At 47.9% G+C, this 17,500-nt stretch overlaps 1 protein-coding gene across 2 annotated transcripts in view; it reads right to left on the reverse strand.

Annotated features, from left to right (window-relative positions):
* The window catches only part of samd4a (sterile alpha motif domain containing 4A), a 47,055-nt gene that overhangs the window by 7,631 nt on the left and 21,924 nt on the right, over positions 1-17,500 (reverse strand). Inside the window, exons 3-10 of one of the 2 annotated variants that reach the window (XM_079998293.1) lie at positions 12,707-13,300; positions 8,467-8,760; positions 5,300-5,409; positions 4,867-4,953; positions 2,308-2,560; positions 2,113-2,198; positions 1,455-1,573; positions 886-1,090 (exon numbers count right to left, since the gene is read on the reverse strand). In XM_079998293.1, coding sequence (XP_079854419.1) covers positions 886-1,090; positions 1,455-1,573; positions 2,113-2,198; positions 2,308-2,560; positions 4,867-4,953; positions 5,300-5,409; positions 8,467-8,760; positions 12,707-13,300 — 1,748 coding nt within the window. The remainder of the gene's footprint in view (positions 1-885; positions 1,091-1,454; positions 1,574-2,112; positions 2,199-2,307; positions 2,561-4,866; positions 4,954-5,299; positions 5,410-8,466; positions 8,761-12,706; positions 13,301-17,500) is intronic. The other variant, XM_079998294.1, reaches the window with a different exon arrangement.

The following is a 17,500-nucleotide window of genomic DNA, read 5'->3' on the forward strand; positions in this document are numbered from 1 at the left end:
TATATTTAGACGTTAGACATTATGAATAACGCTATTTGGTACGACTTACTATGTACGACTTACTACGTATGTATTGAGAAGCTGTTTTGTTGACTTTCTCAACACGTAGGCCCTGTGGAATGATGTCATTTTTCTCGTCTTGTGGTTTACGTGTCCGTTGTTCCAAGTATCGTTTCTGGAAAACTCTTAGTCAGAGTCTCAACAGAGTTCAACCCTGTGTTAAAACAACCGTAAACCAGATACTCTGAGGAAAAGGTCTGTACATTCCTTTGCCCTCCTCTAAACATGACATCAGCGCTCCGCGGAGGCAGAGGAGGCCGAGTGTCGGCCCCGGACAGCAGGACGTGCTGGTCACACACAGCGTCATATTAAAGGACGTTATATTTAAGGACAAATCCAAATGGATTTCTTCACGAGGACCTTTCCTGAGTTTAATTGTGCCGGTGGACAGCGGCATCTTAATGACATAAGTGTTTTCAGAACAGTGAAACTGGCCGACCTGCAGCACGGCGAGACAATGCTGAACAATTTCGAAATAAGAGTACTATTTGATTATATTTATAATTTTGAAAATTGGAATTTAAAACCTGTTAATCACAGTTATACATATAAACATATGTATATAGTAATATTCGAGGTATCAAATAAGTGGTTTTAAGTATCATAGCACATTTTGGGACCTGACATTGCAAACCTGACCCCACCTGCCTCTTTGACTGGTTTGAAACACCAATCTGTCTTACTAGTCTCACCCACGTCTCCCACATGATGGTCTCACCCACCTGTCTCCCCTGCTAGTCTCATGTACCTGTCTGTCCTACTGGTCTCACCCACCTGTCTGTCTTAGTGGTCTCACCCCTAGTCCCCCCTGATGGTCTCACCCACCTGTCTGCCCTGCTTGAGCCCGGTGGGAGTGCTGCTGGAGCTTCGGGGCGTGGGCCCCAGGAGGCCCCCGCTGCCCAGGGGCCCCAGCCTGGCCCCCGGCAGGCTGCGGGAGGGCATCTGGAACTGGCGCAGGCTCCTTCGGACGGACACGCTGCCCCCCACACAGCCGGACGTGGGGAGGGAGTTGGACTGGCCGAAGCCTCGGCTGCGAGCAAAGAAACACAGAGTCGGACGGATGGATAGATCCAAAACCATATACAACAACAAAAAGGTAAAATAATACATATGGAGAAAATGGCAATATACAATGAACATAAAAATGTATAATAAACAATAGAAATGAACCTTTACAATAGACAAAAAATAACCAACAAATTAACAATAAACAATAAAAATGTACTGACACATAATAAATTAAAAAAAAGAAACAATAGACCCAGATGTGTACAATCAACAAGAAATATATAAAAAAGGGATGAAAAATTGTATGTATGTGTATATATATATATATATATATATATATATATGTGTGTGTGTGTGTGTATATGTGGGTGCACACATGTATGCACCTCCTCTGCTGCCGGTACCCTGCGATGTCCAGGAGAGTTTTCCTGGGAATAGACCGGAAGAGTCTCTGGACCTGTTGTTTCCATGACAACAGCCTCTTCTTCTGCGTCTCGGTGAAGGACTGCAGGCGAAGGGGCAGAGGCGGAGAGGGGGATGAAGTGAATGTATTGGACAACGCGCACGGGTCTTACACCACGTCAGAGCCGCGAGAGTGATCTAAGGACCACGCGCACTTAAGGGGAATTTGATGCGTGTCGTACTGTAGGCAGCTCCCAAACGCCGGCCGCAGGCTGGCAGCGTGTTGCGGAGCGTGGCAGCGCCTTGACGCATGTGCTCTGAAAATGTTATTTTTTTCCACAGGCGTCGAGAAGCAGCACCACCGTGACGCTTCGACTACCGCCTATGGTGTGTCATGGGAATCTCACATGGCTCTCTATCCCCTTTAACTAATAAAAAAAGGGGAAAAATGACCTGTCACTCTAACAATGTCACTTATTCCTGTGAAAGGTTGAGCCGTGACTGTGATGTACAGTTGGCTTGATACTACCGACAAAATGTAACGGCAACCTCCTCAGAAACGCGTAAACCATTTAGTGTGTGTCGACCTGAACATTGGACCTGATTCAGACACATGCAAATCCTCCGCAGGTCGATACGCACCTCGTGGATTACACATTTATCGATGAGCTGCAGGTAGGAGCTGATGTTCTCCTCGTCCGGTCTGGACACGAGCAGCTGGGTGCAAACTGTGGAAAACGCAGGATATGCTCGGTTATCCAACAAGGCCAGTTTGAGGAGTCATGCCACCTCCTCCAGCCAGGAGGAGGGGGAGGAGAGGAAGGCTTTGGGGCGTACCTTTACCCATGACGCGGGTGAACTGTCCGGGGAGGTCTCCCTCAGCGATCAGGGTGGTGCCGGGCTCTGCCTCCCCGCCTCCGCCCCCGCCTCCCGTCAGGTGGCAGCCGGGCGCGGCACTCTTGCTGTCGGGGCCCAGCAGGGGGCGCTGCGGCGAGGACTCGTCGCCGCCAGGGTAGGCCTTGATGGGCGTCATGATCATCTGGTGCAGCTCCTGCAGGGGGGCTCGCGGGTTGCCGCCCTCCAGCACGTCCTGGGTTCCAGCAGAGGCGAAGAATGGAAGAGAGGGCAGTCAGGGGAGAGAACCAGGGGCCAAATTTATCCATTGAGGGGCCAGTAATTTAACGTCAAATTGTATTTCTTGAGGCAGTGAAGCTACATGAAGAAATTAAAATTCACAAACACCTTAACTTTGGTCAAAACATCCTCATCAATTTCCAAAAATGTAAAAAAAATGTTTTCATTTAATTAAATTTCATTGATTTCAATTTCATTATTAGATATCAGTCATGTTATTTATATACTGTATGCTCCTCATGTTGCATTTATATATATTTATTGTTATCTTTATTATATATTGTATTATGTATTTCTTATCATACACCTGTATGTACATGTATATATGTATTTGTTTATTGACAGTATAAACCCCATCAGCTGTATCATCTTAACTTGGAGGGGGTCCTAACAAACACAACAAACACTAATAATTAACATAATTCAATTTGTTCTACATTCACTTTCTACATGCAAAGTTGGAGCAAATTAGAAAGGCAGTACAGGATTCTATGTATATAAATAATACAGAATAGCTCTTTGGTTCTTTCAAAATAACGAGTTGACCCGACACAGACCGGGGAAACCTTCCATCCCAGCAGTGTAAACACCGCTGTAGCTCAGAACAATAATACTGGTCAGTTCGACAGGACCAGTATGACCAGTATGGAGAATATATGGTGACGTCACAAGTGTTTTGTTGTCAATACTGCTGCACTGGCATTACTGACGCAATAGAAAATACTGAATGATAATAATAATAATTCTATGAGCCACGGCCCTGCTCGCCCTCTGTGTGAAGGCTCCATAATCAGGTCTTCATGAGGAGCATACAGATGAGCTGACAGACTTATTTACTCATGAGGTAAATCATTCAAGGATATTAATTTGCGTACATCTAACGGACTGAATGACATTTCTGACATGAAACAGAGAGAGAGAAGGAGAGACAGGAGAGAGAGAGAGAGAGAGAGAGAGAGAGAGAGAGAGGAGAGGGAGGAGAAAATAAAGACACTGATCCATGCTCCCATGTGACGGAGAGAGGAGAATAAAGTAATTCCAAAAATACATGCATGTTGTTTTTCACCCCTACTTGTGTCCACTTGCCTCATGTTACCCCCCCCCCCCCCCCCCCGCCCCCACCCCCTATACCGCAGCACTTTATTTTACGCCAGTGCTGTGTAAACCTAAAATACCAAGCAACAGGTGCCCCCCGGCCTAGCGAGCGCACCGCTCACAGTTTTTAAAATGAAGTGTTGCTGAAAAGGTTAGGCCCGAATTTAGCCGGCTGGAAGAAGACCCTCTTTTTACGAGTGCCCTTGAGCGTCCCATTGTCTGCGAGCGGCTCGCCCGATCACTCCTTCGCGGATTAGGTGTTCTCTGTAAGCCGCCTCAGATAAGGAACACTCAGTGGGCGCGCTCGCGTGCGCGCACACACACACACACACACACACCACAGATTTAAGAATGGCGTTCATAAATATGGCTACACTGTGAGTTGGGTAAGCGTATATACACTTCGTACACCTCCAAAAATCCATCAATGAATAAATAATCAATAATCAATAATAATAACAATGTGGTTATTAGAGATGTCCTGCCCCAGATATCGGAGGAAATAAAACGTTAAAATCGGATCCAATCCAAATCTATGCTGAAATACCATAGAAATGTAAAGAGAAGTAGAGTATAATAGTAGTAATACAATACAGTATATTTTGGCTATATTTGATATTTATATATATATATATTTAATTGTATGTTTTAAATGCTCTTATTTTGCACAACTTTGTACTTCAAGTGATATTTCTGGTGTTTTTTTTCCTGAAAGCGTTTCAACCAAATAAAACAAACAGTTGTGTAAGGTAGTAAAGTGCTTCTTTACATTTTAAGGGGCAGGAGAAGGAGAGATGGAGGAGGGTTAAGAGGGGGGGTAAGGAATAGGAGGGGGAGGAATAGGAGGAGGATGAAGAGCAGAGGGAGAGGAGGATGAAGAGGAGGAGGATGAAGTAGGGAGGATGAAGAGCAGAGGGAGAGGAGGATGAAGTGGGGGAGGATGAAGAGCAGAGGGAGAGGAGGATGAAGTGGGGGAGGATGAAGAGCAGGGGGAGAGGTGGGATGAAGAGGAGGAGGCGGATGAAGAGCAGAGGGGGATGAAGAGGAGGAGGGGGATGAAGAGCAGAGGGGGATGAAGAGCAGAGGGGGATGAAGAGGAGGAGGGGGATGAAGAGGAGGAGGGGGATGAAGGGCAGAGGGAGCCGTGTGGAACGGAGCGTCTCTGACCTTTTCCAGGCAGCGCAGCAGGTTCTGTCTTTCCTTCAGCTTCTGAATGCTGATCACTATCTTGTGTCGCGCTCCTTTGGTGACGTTCTGCTCCGGGAGGAAAACACAACAAAAACGTTTTATAAACATTAAACAAAACTATTTATGTCTTTTTAATTTCACCTTTTTTTTCCCTCAGAATGTGAATTGTTGATACAGAGGTTTGTTGTTTATCGTTTGTCTTTAGGTTTATTGTTATTTATTTGTTGCGATTATTTATCTGTTTTATTTGGATAATTTTGACGATTGATTGATGATTTTGTTATTGCCTACTCTCCCAAATCACATTGGGGATGAAGAAACTATCTGTCTGTCTGTCTGTCTGTCTGTCCATCTATCCATCTATCTATTTTTCTGTGTGTGTGTGTGTGTGTGTGTGTGTGTGTCTTCGAACCTGTGACTCCAGCTGCTGTTCTGTCAGGGACATCATCTCGTCGTAGGTCATGGTGGAGAAGAGAGCGGCGTACTTATGGAGGCGGAGACTCTTCAGCCAGGCAGGAACATCTGCGACACACACACACACACACACACACACACACACACACACACACACACACACACACACACACACACACACACACACACACACACACACACACACACACACACACACACACACACACAGTAGAAGAAATTAAGTCAACTGTGTTCAACATAAAAAGCCTAGAAAATGTAAACAGAACTCATAGACATACTCAACATAGACAGACAAATAGATAGATAGATAGATAGATAGATAGATAGATAGATAGATAGATAGATAGATAGACAAATAGATAGATAGATAGATAGATAGATAGATAGATAGATAGATAGATAGATAGATAGATAGATAGATAGATAGATAGATAGATAGATAGACAAATAGATAGATAGATAGATAGATAGATAGATAGATAGATAGATAGATAGATAGATAGATAGATAGATAGATAGATAGATAGACAAATAGATAGATAGATAGATAGATAGATAGATAGATAGATAGATAGATAGATAGATAGATAGATAGATAGACAGACAGATATGCTTAGTACCATTAAATACAAAAGCATAAAAAACCCGTTTAATACTATATTTGGCTGCAAGTATTCATGAAAACATCCAACCACAGCCACCACAGAAGATCTCATTCCATTTTTATGGAGATATTGATCCTTGTGGCAAATATATCAATGTCAGCAGTGATTAGATTTCCCTCAACTATTAAAATAAATTGTTTGTCACTTTCCCATATTTGCAGAAATACAATTTTTTTCAAAATACTGACCAAATACCATTAAAACATAGAAATATTCATGATGTATCCAACATAACGATCATATTACATTGTTATATTTAAGAACAATGATAACATGGCTTGTACATTTCCAACATAACCAATTTCTCAGTGATCACACACACACACACACACACACACACACACACACACACACACACACACACACACACACACACACACACACACACACACACACACACGCACACATACACGTGCATGCAAGGAGAAACGTGTGGAAACCCTCGCAGAATCCCAGATGCTTCCCCAGGGCGGGCTGGTGTTTCAGCCTCGCTTTCATCACACACTCCGGCCTGAACCTCCAAGGTGTGCACGATGCCGCGACGTTCAAAACTTAATTTGACCACGTGGGAAACTCCTCCTGCCAAGGTTATATTTATATATGGGTTTTGCACGAGGTTTCAGACTACGCTGCCCTGGTTTAAGGGTGCAGAAAAGCAAGCTGCACCAGCCCTACGTGCACGTCTCCACACAGGCTGCACCCACCAACGGTGATATACATGCAACAAGCGGTTGAATTACTTGCAAATATGAACTGTATGGCTTATGTATGATGTAAGTAGTACAACACAAATAAAAATCCCCTTTTGAGAAATGTACAACTTGTTTGGCGACACTTGTTCAACGACGACACTCGCTTGATTACAACATTTGATATGTCCGCACGCACACACACACACACACACACACACACACACACACACACACACACACACACACACACACACACACACACACACACACACACACAAATCAACAAAACAACAAATCATAAAGTGAGGCAGATTACCATTCAACTAATAGACAGGCCACTTGTTTCTGTTTATGGCCCAGCGATAAAACAGGTTTTAGGATGACAAGGAGGCACCTATACACACACACACACACACACACACACACACACACACACACGCACACACACACACACACACACACACACACACACACACATACACACACACACACACACACACGCACACACGCAGCCCCAATAGGGCAGCCTTTTCTTCTTTTCACTCATGACATTGTTGAAAGGTTTGCTGCCGCTGGCTGCTGTGAAGCTGCCATTGTGCACAAGCTTTCGAAAGTGCTGAAGGACACAATGTTGAATTGCTGAAGAATTTGACAAGTGCGGGGTAAAGAAAAAAAATGAGGCGGCGGACATGAAAGGTTCGGGCCGGGTGAGAGGGCTCCGCGGGGGTCAACCGCCGTTCCCCTCGAAGAACGTCCCCGGGCCGGCACCGCCGCTTGGCACGGCCTCCGGGCGGACGCCAGCGGGGGCAGGCGCCCGCGGGCGGACGGACGCAGCATTTGGTTTCAGACTCGACATTTCTCCCCGATTGAGGGGATGCAAGGGACCGGTTAGCGGTTCCAGCCTCATCCCACCGGTTTCCATTTGGCTCCTCGGTCATTTCAGAATGATATCAGACACGGTGCGGTAATGAAATGTTTCCCATTCCATAAAAAGACGTATAGAAGGTTTGAAAATGCGCTGAGGAATCCCTGAAACCAAATCCCGCGAAACAACATATTCCCTCGCAACAAAATCCACCGCACCAAATGAATGGCAAACCGACCAGCAACCGCACCGTCCCAGAGGTCGCTCCACCATAGTCACTGGTGGTCAGGCCGTCCACTCCTGAGAATAAACACCCAATAATTCCACTGCCACTGGTGATATGTCAAAAACCAATGATGAAAATGTATATGTTGTATACGTAGTCCACCGGATTAAAGGTTTTTACCAGAGGATCATTTGTAAATTCTGACATTGTATTGTAATAAATTCCAACAGCACTGGCACCACGCGCATGTTTTGGCATTTAACGCGCTGCGATGGGCGGCTCAAATTCATTATTTTTTTTTTCTCTCCCAAAGATTGTTTTGCACACCACAGTGTATGGAGCAAGGTAAAATGTTCACAGAATCATGACAGAGGAACCTTTCCAGGGGAAGCTCCATCACTGAAGCTGGTCTTTGAAATCTCATGACTTTGAGACACCAGCTCCCCCTCCAGCCGTCCTTAAATCATGGGGTGACGATCTAAATGAGCCCTTCTGAGTTTGTTTGTCCCTCTGAAGGCTAAACTCCCTGTTTCTCTGCCTGCCTGTCTCTCTGTCTACCTGTCTCTCTGCCAGCATGGCTCTCTGGCTGCCCGTCTCTCTGCCAGCCCGTCTCTCTGCCTGCCCGTCTCTCTGCCAGCCCGTCTCTCTGCCAGCCCTTCTCTCTGCCAGCCCGTCTCTGCCGTCTCTCCAACTCACCCCTCATCCCGCTGCCCTCCTCGTGGAAAGAGCTTCGCCGCAGCGGGGAGATTCCCAGTCCCCCGAGCCCGGCCTCCTCGAGGTGCTCGCTGCCTCCGCTGCCCGAGGAGGCGATGCTGCTCTGCGGGGAGAGGGGCGCGTGGTCCGGGGCCGGGCCCCTGGGGGCACGTAGGTCCTCCTGGGACAGCCAGACGTGGCCTAGGGACTGGCTGCTGGGGTCGCTCATGGGAGGGGTGAGGGACACCGAGCGCTTCAGGGAACTGTGCTGCTGGCCGCCGCCACCGCCCGTCAAGACTGCAAGACAAGCAGGAAGGAGAGACCCAAACGGTTAGAGAGGGCTCTGCTACGGCCAGGGAGGACAACATGGACGCTGCCGCTCGGCCACGCCCTTTTGTAGCGTCTACAACGACGTGACAATATACGCTGGGTGACTGAAACTGGGGTTTGTCCTTTTTCTATGGGACACATATTGTTGTGATGCTCTTATTGCTGCGAACGTGGAGCCAGGAACCGTACGTCCTGAAATGAAGGAAAAAACACAAACACAACAAGAACAGCTCGTCACTCTGCTTCCTCCTCATATTAGAAGATATATTCTATGCCCTATCAACAAAAGTGCTGCTGCCATTGCATTTTTTTTCTCCTAATATTAAATACCATTATCCATTATATTTGACACACTATTTAAGTCTTCTGCCTCGGCTGTCTTTCTGTCATAAGAGCTCTTCTCGTGCCTCTTCCCACGTACCCCCGTGCTCACCTCGTATCCAATATCAGTAATTGAAATCTATTGGACTTCAATGTTGCATTCAATGTTGACGAGCTATCGCGGATAAACCGAGCCGAGCACTAACACCGTCCAGCGGCCGGTGGAAAACCCAGCGGGGTGTGTTGGGAACCAGACGGGCCGATGAATAAAACAACTTCACACATGCACAACAAGGTAGGCCTTTCTACAGCAACGCTACGCGCAAGCTGCTCTGGCATCATGGAATATTCCGGCAGTGGCGAGAAGGAGGTAAACAGAATAAAAAGATGGGGAGCAAAAGGAGGGCTTTATATGCCCCGCGCAGTGAGCCTCCGCTGGGCTCTCTCCTCCTCCTCCTGCTGCTCCACCTCCTATATGCGGTCCTCTTACTGTTGGCGCTATGTATAGGACTTCACGGTCCCCGTTTAAAATAGGTGCCCAGCTAACATTACAAGTTCCAGTCCCTAAATATTAGCCATTTTCCCTAAATACAGTCTCCCACAAAGGACGCCTTACAAGGGAAGGGATGGGAGGCATGTTGCGGTGTGGCTCCGGGCTCCGGGGTTGGGGGTGTGGGGCGGGGCAGGGGGCCGCTCTGATAGAAGCTTGCAGGTTGGTGTGGTTTGACAATTACACCCATGTCATCGAGTGAGGGCAAATGAACAGCATGAAGGAAGAGGTCTGGAGACACATGAATGGACAGAACAGGCTGAAATAAAATAGTTATTTTCTCCTGTCTCCTGTGCTCATTGTGGATACATGGGAATCACTCAATCAATGTATTTGCCTGTATTTTTATTATTATTGCTATTATTATTATTATTATTATTATTATTATTATTATTATTGGCAGTGGAACACTGTAGCTGTGTAACACTTCTATTAGTTATATTAGTTTAATATTTATTTCCTAGAAATAACTACGATCCCAAATGAAGTGCTGCAGAAAAAAAGCCAAAGTGGCAGGATCTGACACATTTAGTTTGTGTCTCTTTCTTAATCCGAACATCTAAAGAAATTCAGATTTACTCGTGGCACATGAATGGCTTCTGTGCGCTCTTTAGAAGGTGCCCGCCTGCCCGGGGTAACTGGAGTTTACCAGTTGTGAAATCATCGTACCTTTTGTAAGGCACTGAGGCCTCCGGCGGTCCAAAATAAAGAGGATCTTGCTCGGAGGATCGAGCAGGGCTTTAAATGCGTCTTTATTTATAAACCCTCAGCTGTTTCCTTCATCTCCCAGAAAAAAAAATAACATAGAGCACTTGCATTCTTGTCTGGAAATATCCTGCTCCAACCATAGTTATGTTCAATTTCAACAGCTCTGCCCTGATAGGCAAACACACGCACCCACGCACACACACACACACACACACGCACGCACGCACGCACGCACACACACACACACACACACACACACACACACACACACACACACACACACACACACACACACACACACACACACACACACACACGCACGCCCGCACACACACACACTCACGCACATACACACACGCCCGCACACACACACACACCCAAGCACACACACATCCAAGCACACGCACACACACACACCAAAGAACACACACACACTTACACACACCCAAGCAGACACACACAAATACACGCACACACACACACACACACACACACACACACACACACACACACACACACACACACACACACCCAAGCACACACACACACCCACACACACACACACACACCCACACCCAAGCACACACACACACCCACACCCAAGCACACAGACTTTCATTCATTTCAAAAATATGCCGTTGACTTTTGTTCCCAACAATTATTTGGTCAAAACAGCTTTCTCTTTTCCTCTAAAGGTATCTTTGAAAATGCACATTTCTTATGCTAAATTCCAAAAACAAAACCTTTTTAGTTATTTAGTGACAACGGTGACATCGAAGACACAACACAGATGTTTCCAGGGTGACAGATTTCAAGATTAAACAACAGATTATTATTCCTGCACCGCTGGACCCAATCGTGTGGCAGTGCCTGTCAATCCACCGTGGAACGGTGCCCTCAGGTTAAAAGGCGGCACCTCAAACCAGTGGTGGAAAAGTGACGCTTTTCAACAGGCTCCTATTTGCAAGGCATTTACCGCCGCCGAACTTTCTTAGTATTTGCCATCGTTATTGTTGTCTGTTGCCATGGCGTCCTGGCACTGCGGCCCCTGGCCTGTGGCCAAACAGCGTACGCCCCAAAACAAAGCCATCTGAAAAAGCCACTTCCATGCCAACGGGGATGTTTGGATAATTGAGAAAGATGTGTCGACTCCGTGCGCTGCAGCGCAGCGCACAGAGTCGCACGGGCGAAACACACCGAGGCAGAACATAGAATACTGGCCGTCCCTTTAACGACCGTTAGGTCAATACCAGAAACACGGCCGTTTATCCGACGTCACATTTTGTGAAACTAAATGAGGGAAAAGTGAAACACTCTATTGGCAGTTTAGACGTGCGGCTCGGCAGCCGTCACCGGCAGACGTCACCGCGCCCGCATGACGTCTGCTCCGGGACGGTTTTAAACCCGTCTCGCTGGAAATAGGAAGGCCGTGGCATCGCTGTTGGCTGGCAGCGTGTTCAGGAGGATTTCACAGATCAGTGGTTCTCAACTGACGGGTCCCGGACTAAAAGTGGGTCAGTGTGAGTGGACACTGGGTATATACTGTGTATACCTCAACTTCATCAGAGCAAAGCAACGGCAAAGGAATTCATCACTTTTCCCGTTCTTTTCCCGATGACATCATCAGGCCTATTTTATTGCTGTCAAGATCAAACTGTATTTTGGAAGGATTAGCTATTGTTTCAATTGCTTTTCATTTACATTTAAAATACTTTTTGTTGTTTGTGTTTTTAACATTCACAAAAGGAATTGTATGGAATTTGAATGGTTTAAATCTTAAATCACTTCTCAGTCAGAGTGAGAGTCAGGACAAATTTGAATCCTGAGACGAGACCAGTTGAGAACCGGTGATACATCTACAATGAAAACCCATTGTTATTATGGGTTTTGTTTGGAGAAACGGGGAATGTGGGCGCACAGCGGATCGCACAGCGGTCAGCGAGATGAAGATCGCGGAGATGGGCGGTGCCGCCAACCCCCCCCCTTTTTTAATTTTTATTTTTAGAAAGGTTAAAAATACGGGATATTTGCAGGAAAATAAACAACCGGGAGGAACGAAGGGTAAAATACGGGAGAAACCCAGGGAAAACGGGAGGGTTGACAGCTATGGTCATAGGTCACAGGGACGCGGTAACGTCTCACTGCCAAGGCTGTGGCGGTGCACTCCAAAACATTCCACATGGTACAGTACGTCACTTTCCCCTAAAACCTGTGAAAACATATGAAGACTAGATCAACCAGTTCATTCCATCAGTTATGTCCCTCAGCTATTCCCAGGCAAAAGCGTCTTGTTTCAAGTGACGACTTTTGGAACAAGGCGGACAGTGTACTCACTGGTGCTGCCCCCTCCGGTGCCGACTGTGTTGATGGTGGAGGGCACGGAGGACGACGGGTAGAGCAGCAGGTGCCCGTTTTCGCAGCCCTGCTGCTGCCCGTGCCAGCCGCCGCCCAGCCCCGAGTCCCTGGAGCCCTGCCAGCCGTTGAGCCGGTCGTCCGAGCCGTAGCGCTGGGGGAGGTGCAGGGAGAAGAGGTTCCCCGACGACGAGGTGTTGGTGGAGGAGGAGGAGCCCGACGAGGACAGGGTGGAGGGAGGCGTCGACTGGTGGTGCGGGTGGTGGGGCCCGGAGGGGGGCGGCCTCTCCAGAGAGTCCCCCCGAGCGGCGGCCCTCTCCTCCAGGTGGTTGAGCCACAGCGCCAGGGCCGAGCGGTCCTCCGGGGACGTGGCCGGGTGGATGAGGGCGTAGGACAGGAGCTGGCGCGACTCCTCCAGGTGGCGGCCGTGCTCGATGGTGTGCGCCAGGATGCGCGGCAGCAGTCGCATGTACTCGCCCTTGGCCTCCACGTTGCCCGGCTTAAGCAGCGGGAGGTGGGTGAGGACCAGGGAGATGATCTGCTCCTTGGACTCGCCCTGCCACTGGCTGATCACAACTGGGGGGAGAGAGAGAGAAAGAAATGGCTGAGCAAGACGAGCTCCTCTGGAGAGGACACAGCGTATGTGTTTCATTTTCTGTCCACAATTACGTTTTTTGAGGCGTTATTTGATCAAAACAGCCAGAGAGAGAGAGAGAGAGAGAGAGAGAGAGAGAGAGAGAGAAATAAAGTTTCTGTTGGGGTTGGCTGATTGTCTGGACTTAATTGTTTTCTATATTAATTATCTAAAACTCAATCATTTTTTTACATGTTAATTAACTTTGCGCTGCTTAAACGGACTTAATCGTTTTGGCAATTGTGTTTCAAATCCGTCATGCCAATAATTAAATTCAAAGAGCTTCATTGGTATGAATGTTTAGAAACCAAATTCCCAATAAAGCTCCTCTCCTCCTCCCCCTCCCAAATTCGGTTTAATTCAATTAAGTAACCTTTAGTGGCAATTTTGTTTCTTAGCATTAATGCCGATAACAACCGTAACATCAAAACAGAATTAAACTGAAAAGAGCTGCAGACCAACCATTATTACAAGTGCTAACACAACATTTTTCAGCCTGATGAACATCGTTATTACGCCTTGTTAAAGTGGTAATCCAAGTCCCACAATTCTGTTCACAAAACGCTCGTCTCCGCTCTAAGACGCTCGCTTTCGTTTCTCACAAGTTTGTCTTCTCATGATCCATTGATTTGGGGCGGTAGGGACTTTTAATTCATTTTTCATCATCATCATCATCATCATCATCATCATCATCAAGGTTTTTTGTCAATGTTCGCCCATACACAGCTTATTGGTTATTAGCCTTATAGGTTATTATAGCTTATTACTGGTTTATCAAAAACGCCACGCCTGCCTCTCACTCCTCACCCTGATCAGTGCATTCTGGCTGGGAAAGGCGGACCGCGCCACCAGCAATGGACGCAGCAAATAGAGGAGCAGATGCATAATTCAGGTTTCTCAAATACGGGCTTTTTAAGAGTAAATAATCACAGGGATTACCACTTTAAGGGATGGAGAGTTAAACCAAGCTGACGCTGGGGTAACCGCACTTCCATCCCGTTTTTCCGCCCTCCCATTGGTAAGGAGGACCGTGCGATGGGGCTGCTGATAGAAGCAGTGCCGTGGACAGCGCTCCACATAACCCAGAGGTCACGGAGCTCTATTGTTGTACCAGTCAGTGGGCCGCGAGGAACCCATTCCTCTCAGCTTGGACCAAGGGCTATAGATACCTACAGGTCAGGTCAGAAGGCTTTGGACGGGCGACACAAATAGAGGGAGGATGCGCGGCGACGTGGCCCGAGCTTCACTTCCTGTGCGCGTGCGCGCCTCGCTCATTCCAGCGCCGTGTCCATAACACCCGGCTTACTAATTTGGCCGCGAGGCTCTTGTCTCTAAATTCACCCGAGGAGGTAAGACCAGGAAATAGATCTGCTGACCGGCCCCCCCTTCCCGCCCAATGATTTCCCAATGTCAGAGCCCAGGGGCCGCGCTGACGTACGCCGCAGCTCTGATAGAGATGCACACAAAGAGAAAAAAAAAAAGACAAGCAAAAAAAACCCAAAACAACAACAACAAAAAAAACAACATCACAATCCTCAAATCTGCACAACGAGAGAAGTGGAAGGTGATCTGCGACAGTTTTCGGATCCCAGTGAGACCACGTCGGGAAAACTGGAGGTTCAAGTCAGATCCCTCTCAGTTGGAACAGCCAGTTCTTCCCACACACACACGGACACACACACCACACACACACACACACACACACACACACACACACACACACACACACACACACACACACACACACACACATTCCTAAGTGTAGCAGATGGAGAGAGAGAGGGAGAGATCAGAACAAGGAGGGTCTGAGGAGGAATGTCAGCGAAGGAGCGGACCCCACCCCGCTCCAGTGATGACATAATCATTCCATCCTTCTGGAGAGCAGAACATGAACATTTAGGGTTTATTACGAAAAGAAAGCGGGGAGAAGTAAGTGAGCAGAGAAAGTAAACGACTGGAAGGCCGTGCGGGAGCTCGGGACGGCAGCCGAGGAGCGACTGAAGCGGCGCTGGAAACAGATCATTTCAAACCTTGTTGTTGCCCTTCGTTAAACGCTGTCAAGTTCCAGCAAGCGGAGTTTTGTTGAACAAATATGATAAGCTTAAGGCCATGAGCTGGATGCTTGCCACAGATCAATCCGAGCGCCGTAAATCTGATGTGTTCGGCTGCAACAAACGGCAGCTTTCATATAAGCAAACAAAACGAACATGAACTCCAATTTCCCCGTGGCAGCGAGACACTGAATCAACCGCTGGTGGCGTGTACAGTACGCACCGAGGCCGAATCCAGAGCTGAGTCATTACCAAGGAATGCACCATGTGGCTTGTTAATGCGTAACACGATTAAGCAATGGAAGATCTGAGATTTGAATGAAAGATTTTGGGGGTCTTTCTTTTGCCGCTACTATGCCGCACGAGTCCGACTGCTCCCAAAAGCGAGGGCCTGGTGAAGGTCTCTTCACATCATTTGTTGGGATTTGGCCACGCACGCACACACACACACACACACACACACACACACAATATTCTATTAGAAATAGTCTATTTCTCTCTCTCTCTCTAATTGTCTGTATTTTGTCACATCCTTCCTTTAAGTCAAACCGACACTCAGTAAAGGGTATAAAGGACGTCCAATTTTTCTCAAGGCCAGACAGGACTGGACGGAGAAGCTGCTCTTTTCAGGCTGTAATGTGCACCCTCTCGAAACACAACGCGGCAGTAACTCTGCCGTGGGTTCAGAAACACCTGGACACCTGCGCGGAGGCGCGGGCGCACCGCCCTGTGAGCCAACGATGGGAATAGAAACTATGAACCTGGCCCGGCTCACCGCTAGCTGTTGGACTGGCGCGGCAGCCAGCAGCCCTGAGGGCCTCAGCGTAGAATCAATTGAATGCAAGCGCCTCGCGGCAGGTGTGGACACTTTGACAAACTGACTGTATCGGAGCCCAGTATGCAGCTGGAGGTGAAGAGGAAAACCCACTGAGGAAAGGGAACACATCAAAAATGGCTGCGGCCAAGGAATATGGACCAGCAATAGCAGAAAGTTCAGGATTTTGACGGCTTGTCGCGCTGGAGGGGCGAATGAAACCAACAGAGGGTGGGAGGAAGGAAGGGACACGCCCACCTCGCCCCAACGTGACTGACCTGTCAATCAAGGCAACCACCGCCCCGAATATCCTCCTCTCAAAGCTTTAATGTCCTGTCCAGCCAGGTGTCCTTCGACACCTGGCTGGAATGGTTGCCACCGGGGCAGATTCAGACGGCACGGAGTTAACTTTGTTGTCGGAGTAAAAAAAAAAAAAAACAATAATTAAACAGTAACCCTTCATGTGATGCTAATAACCAATCACGGGTCAGAGTGTGTCGAGGGGGCAGAGGCCGAAGTCGTTCAATATGTGCAGCAGTTTCCAATGACCTGCCTCTTCACGCCGTGACGACCGATGCCACGCCCAGCGCAGCGCTTCAAACCTGACGCTTCAACCTGACGCTTCAACCTGACGCTTCAACCTGACGCTACAGTTGCATCACAATGGTTTCCTGCACAAATCTGCAAAACACCCGATTCACGCTGCCCGGTATACTGGCTGGTTCCAGTTTGTCGCTGGTTCCAAGGCGGTAGTGTGCCAAAATTAACTGGCTGTAAATATTGTCTTTTAATGAAATATGGAAGGAAAAAAAAAAGAAAGTCGAGCAAAGTCACACCTAGGGCACAGGAAGCCACCGCAGGCTTGTTGACACGCTGCTCCGGGGTCAAAGGGTCATGAGGTCGACGTCAGAGCAGTTCCCCGCTCAGTGGACAGACACACGGAATGCAGCCCGGCTCAAAGAGGCGTCGGATCGCACAACCCAAACAGGTCGGAGGTCAACTGGGGGAAACGAGAGCGGGTTCTCTCCCCATTGTACTGTAACACACATACGCGGTTTAAAGTCAATTTGCATTTTCGATTTGTGTGTCGTACTCGTGTTGCCGTCCTCCCTCCTCTCCAGAACCGTCCCCGCAGCCGTCAGCCCCCCCAGGGCGCAAAGCCCCAACCCCATTCCACTGTTTTCTCATTTTCTGACTCAGATTTCCACGTTGTACCTTTCACTTGGAAGTTCCCTGTGAGAAAGTGTGTGTGTGTGTGTGTGTGTGTGTGTGTGTGT

The sequence above is a fragment of the Zeus faber genome, assembly GCF_960531495.2.
Source record: "Zeus faber genome assembly, chromosome: 3".
Classification (NCBI taxonomy): Eukaryota; Metazoa; Chordata; class Actinopteri; order Zeiformes; family Zeidae; genus Zeus; species Zeus faber.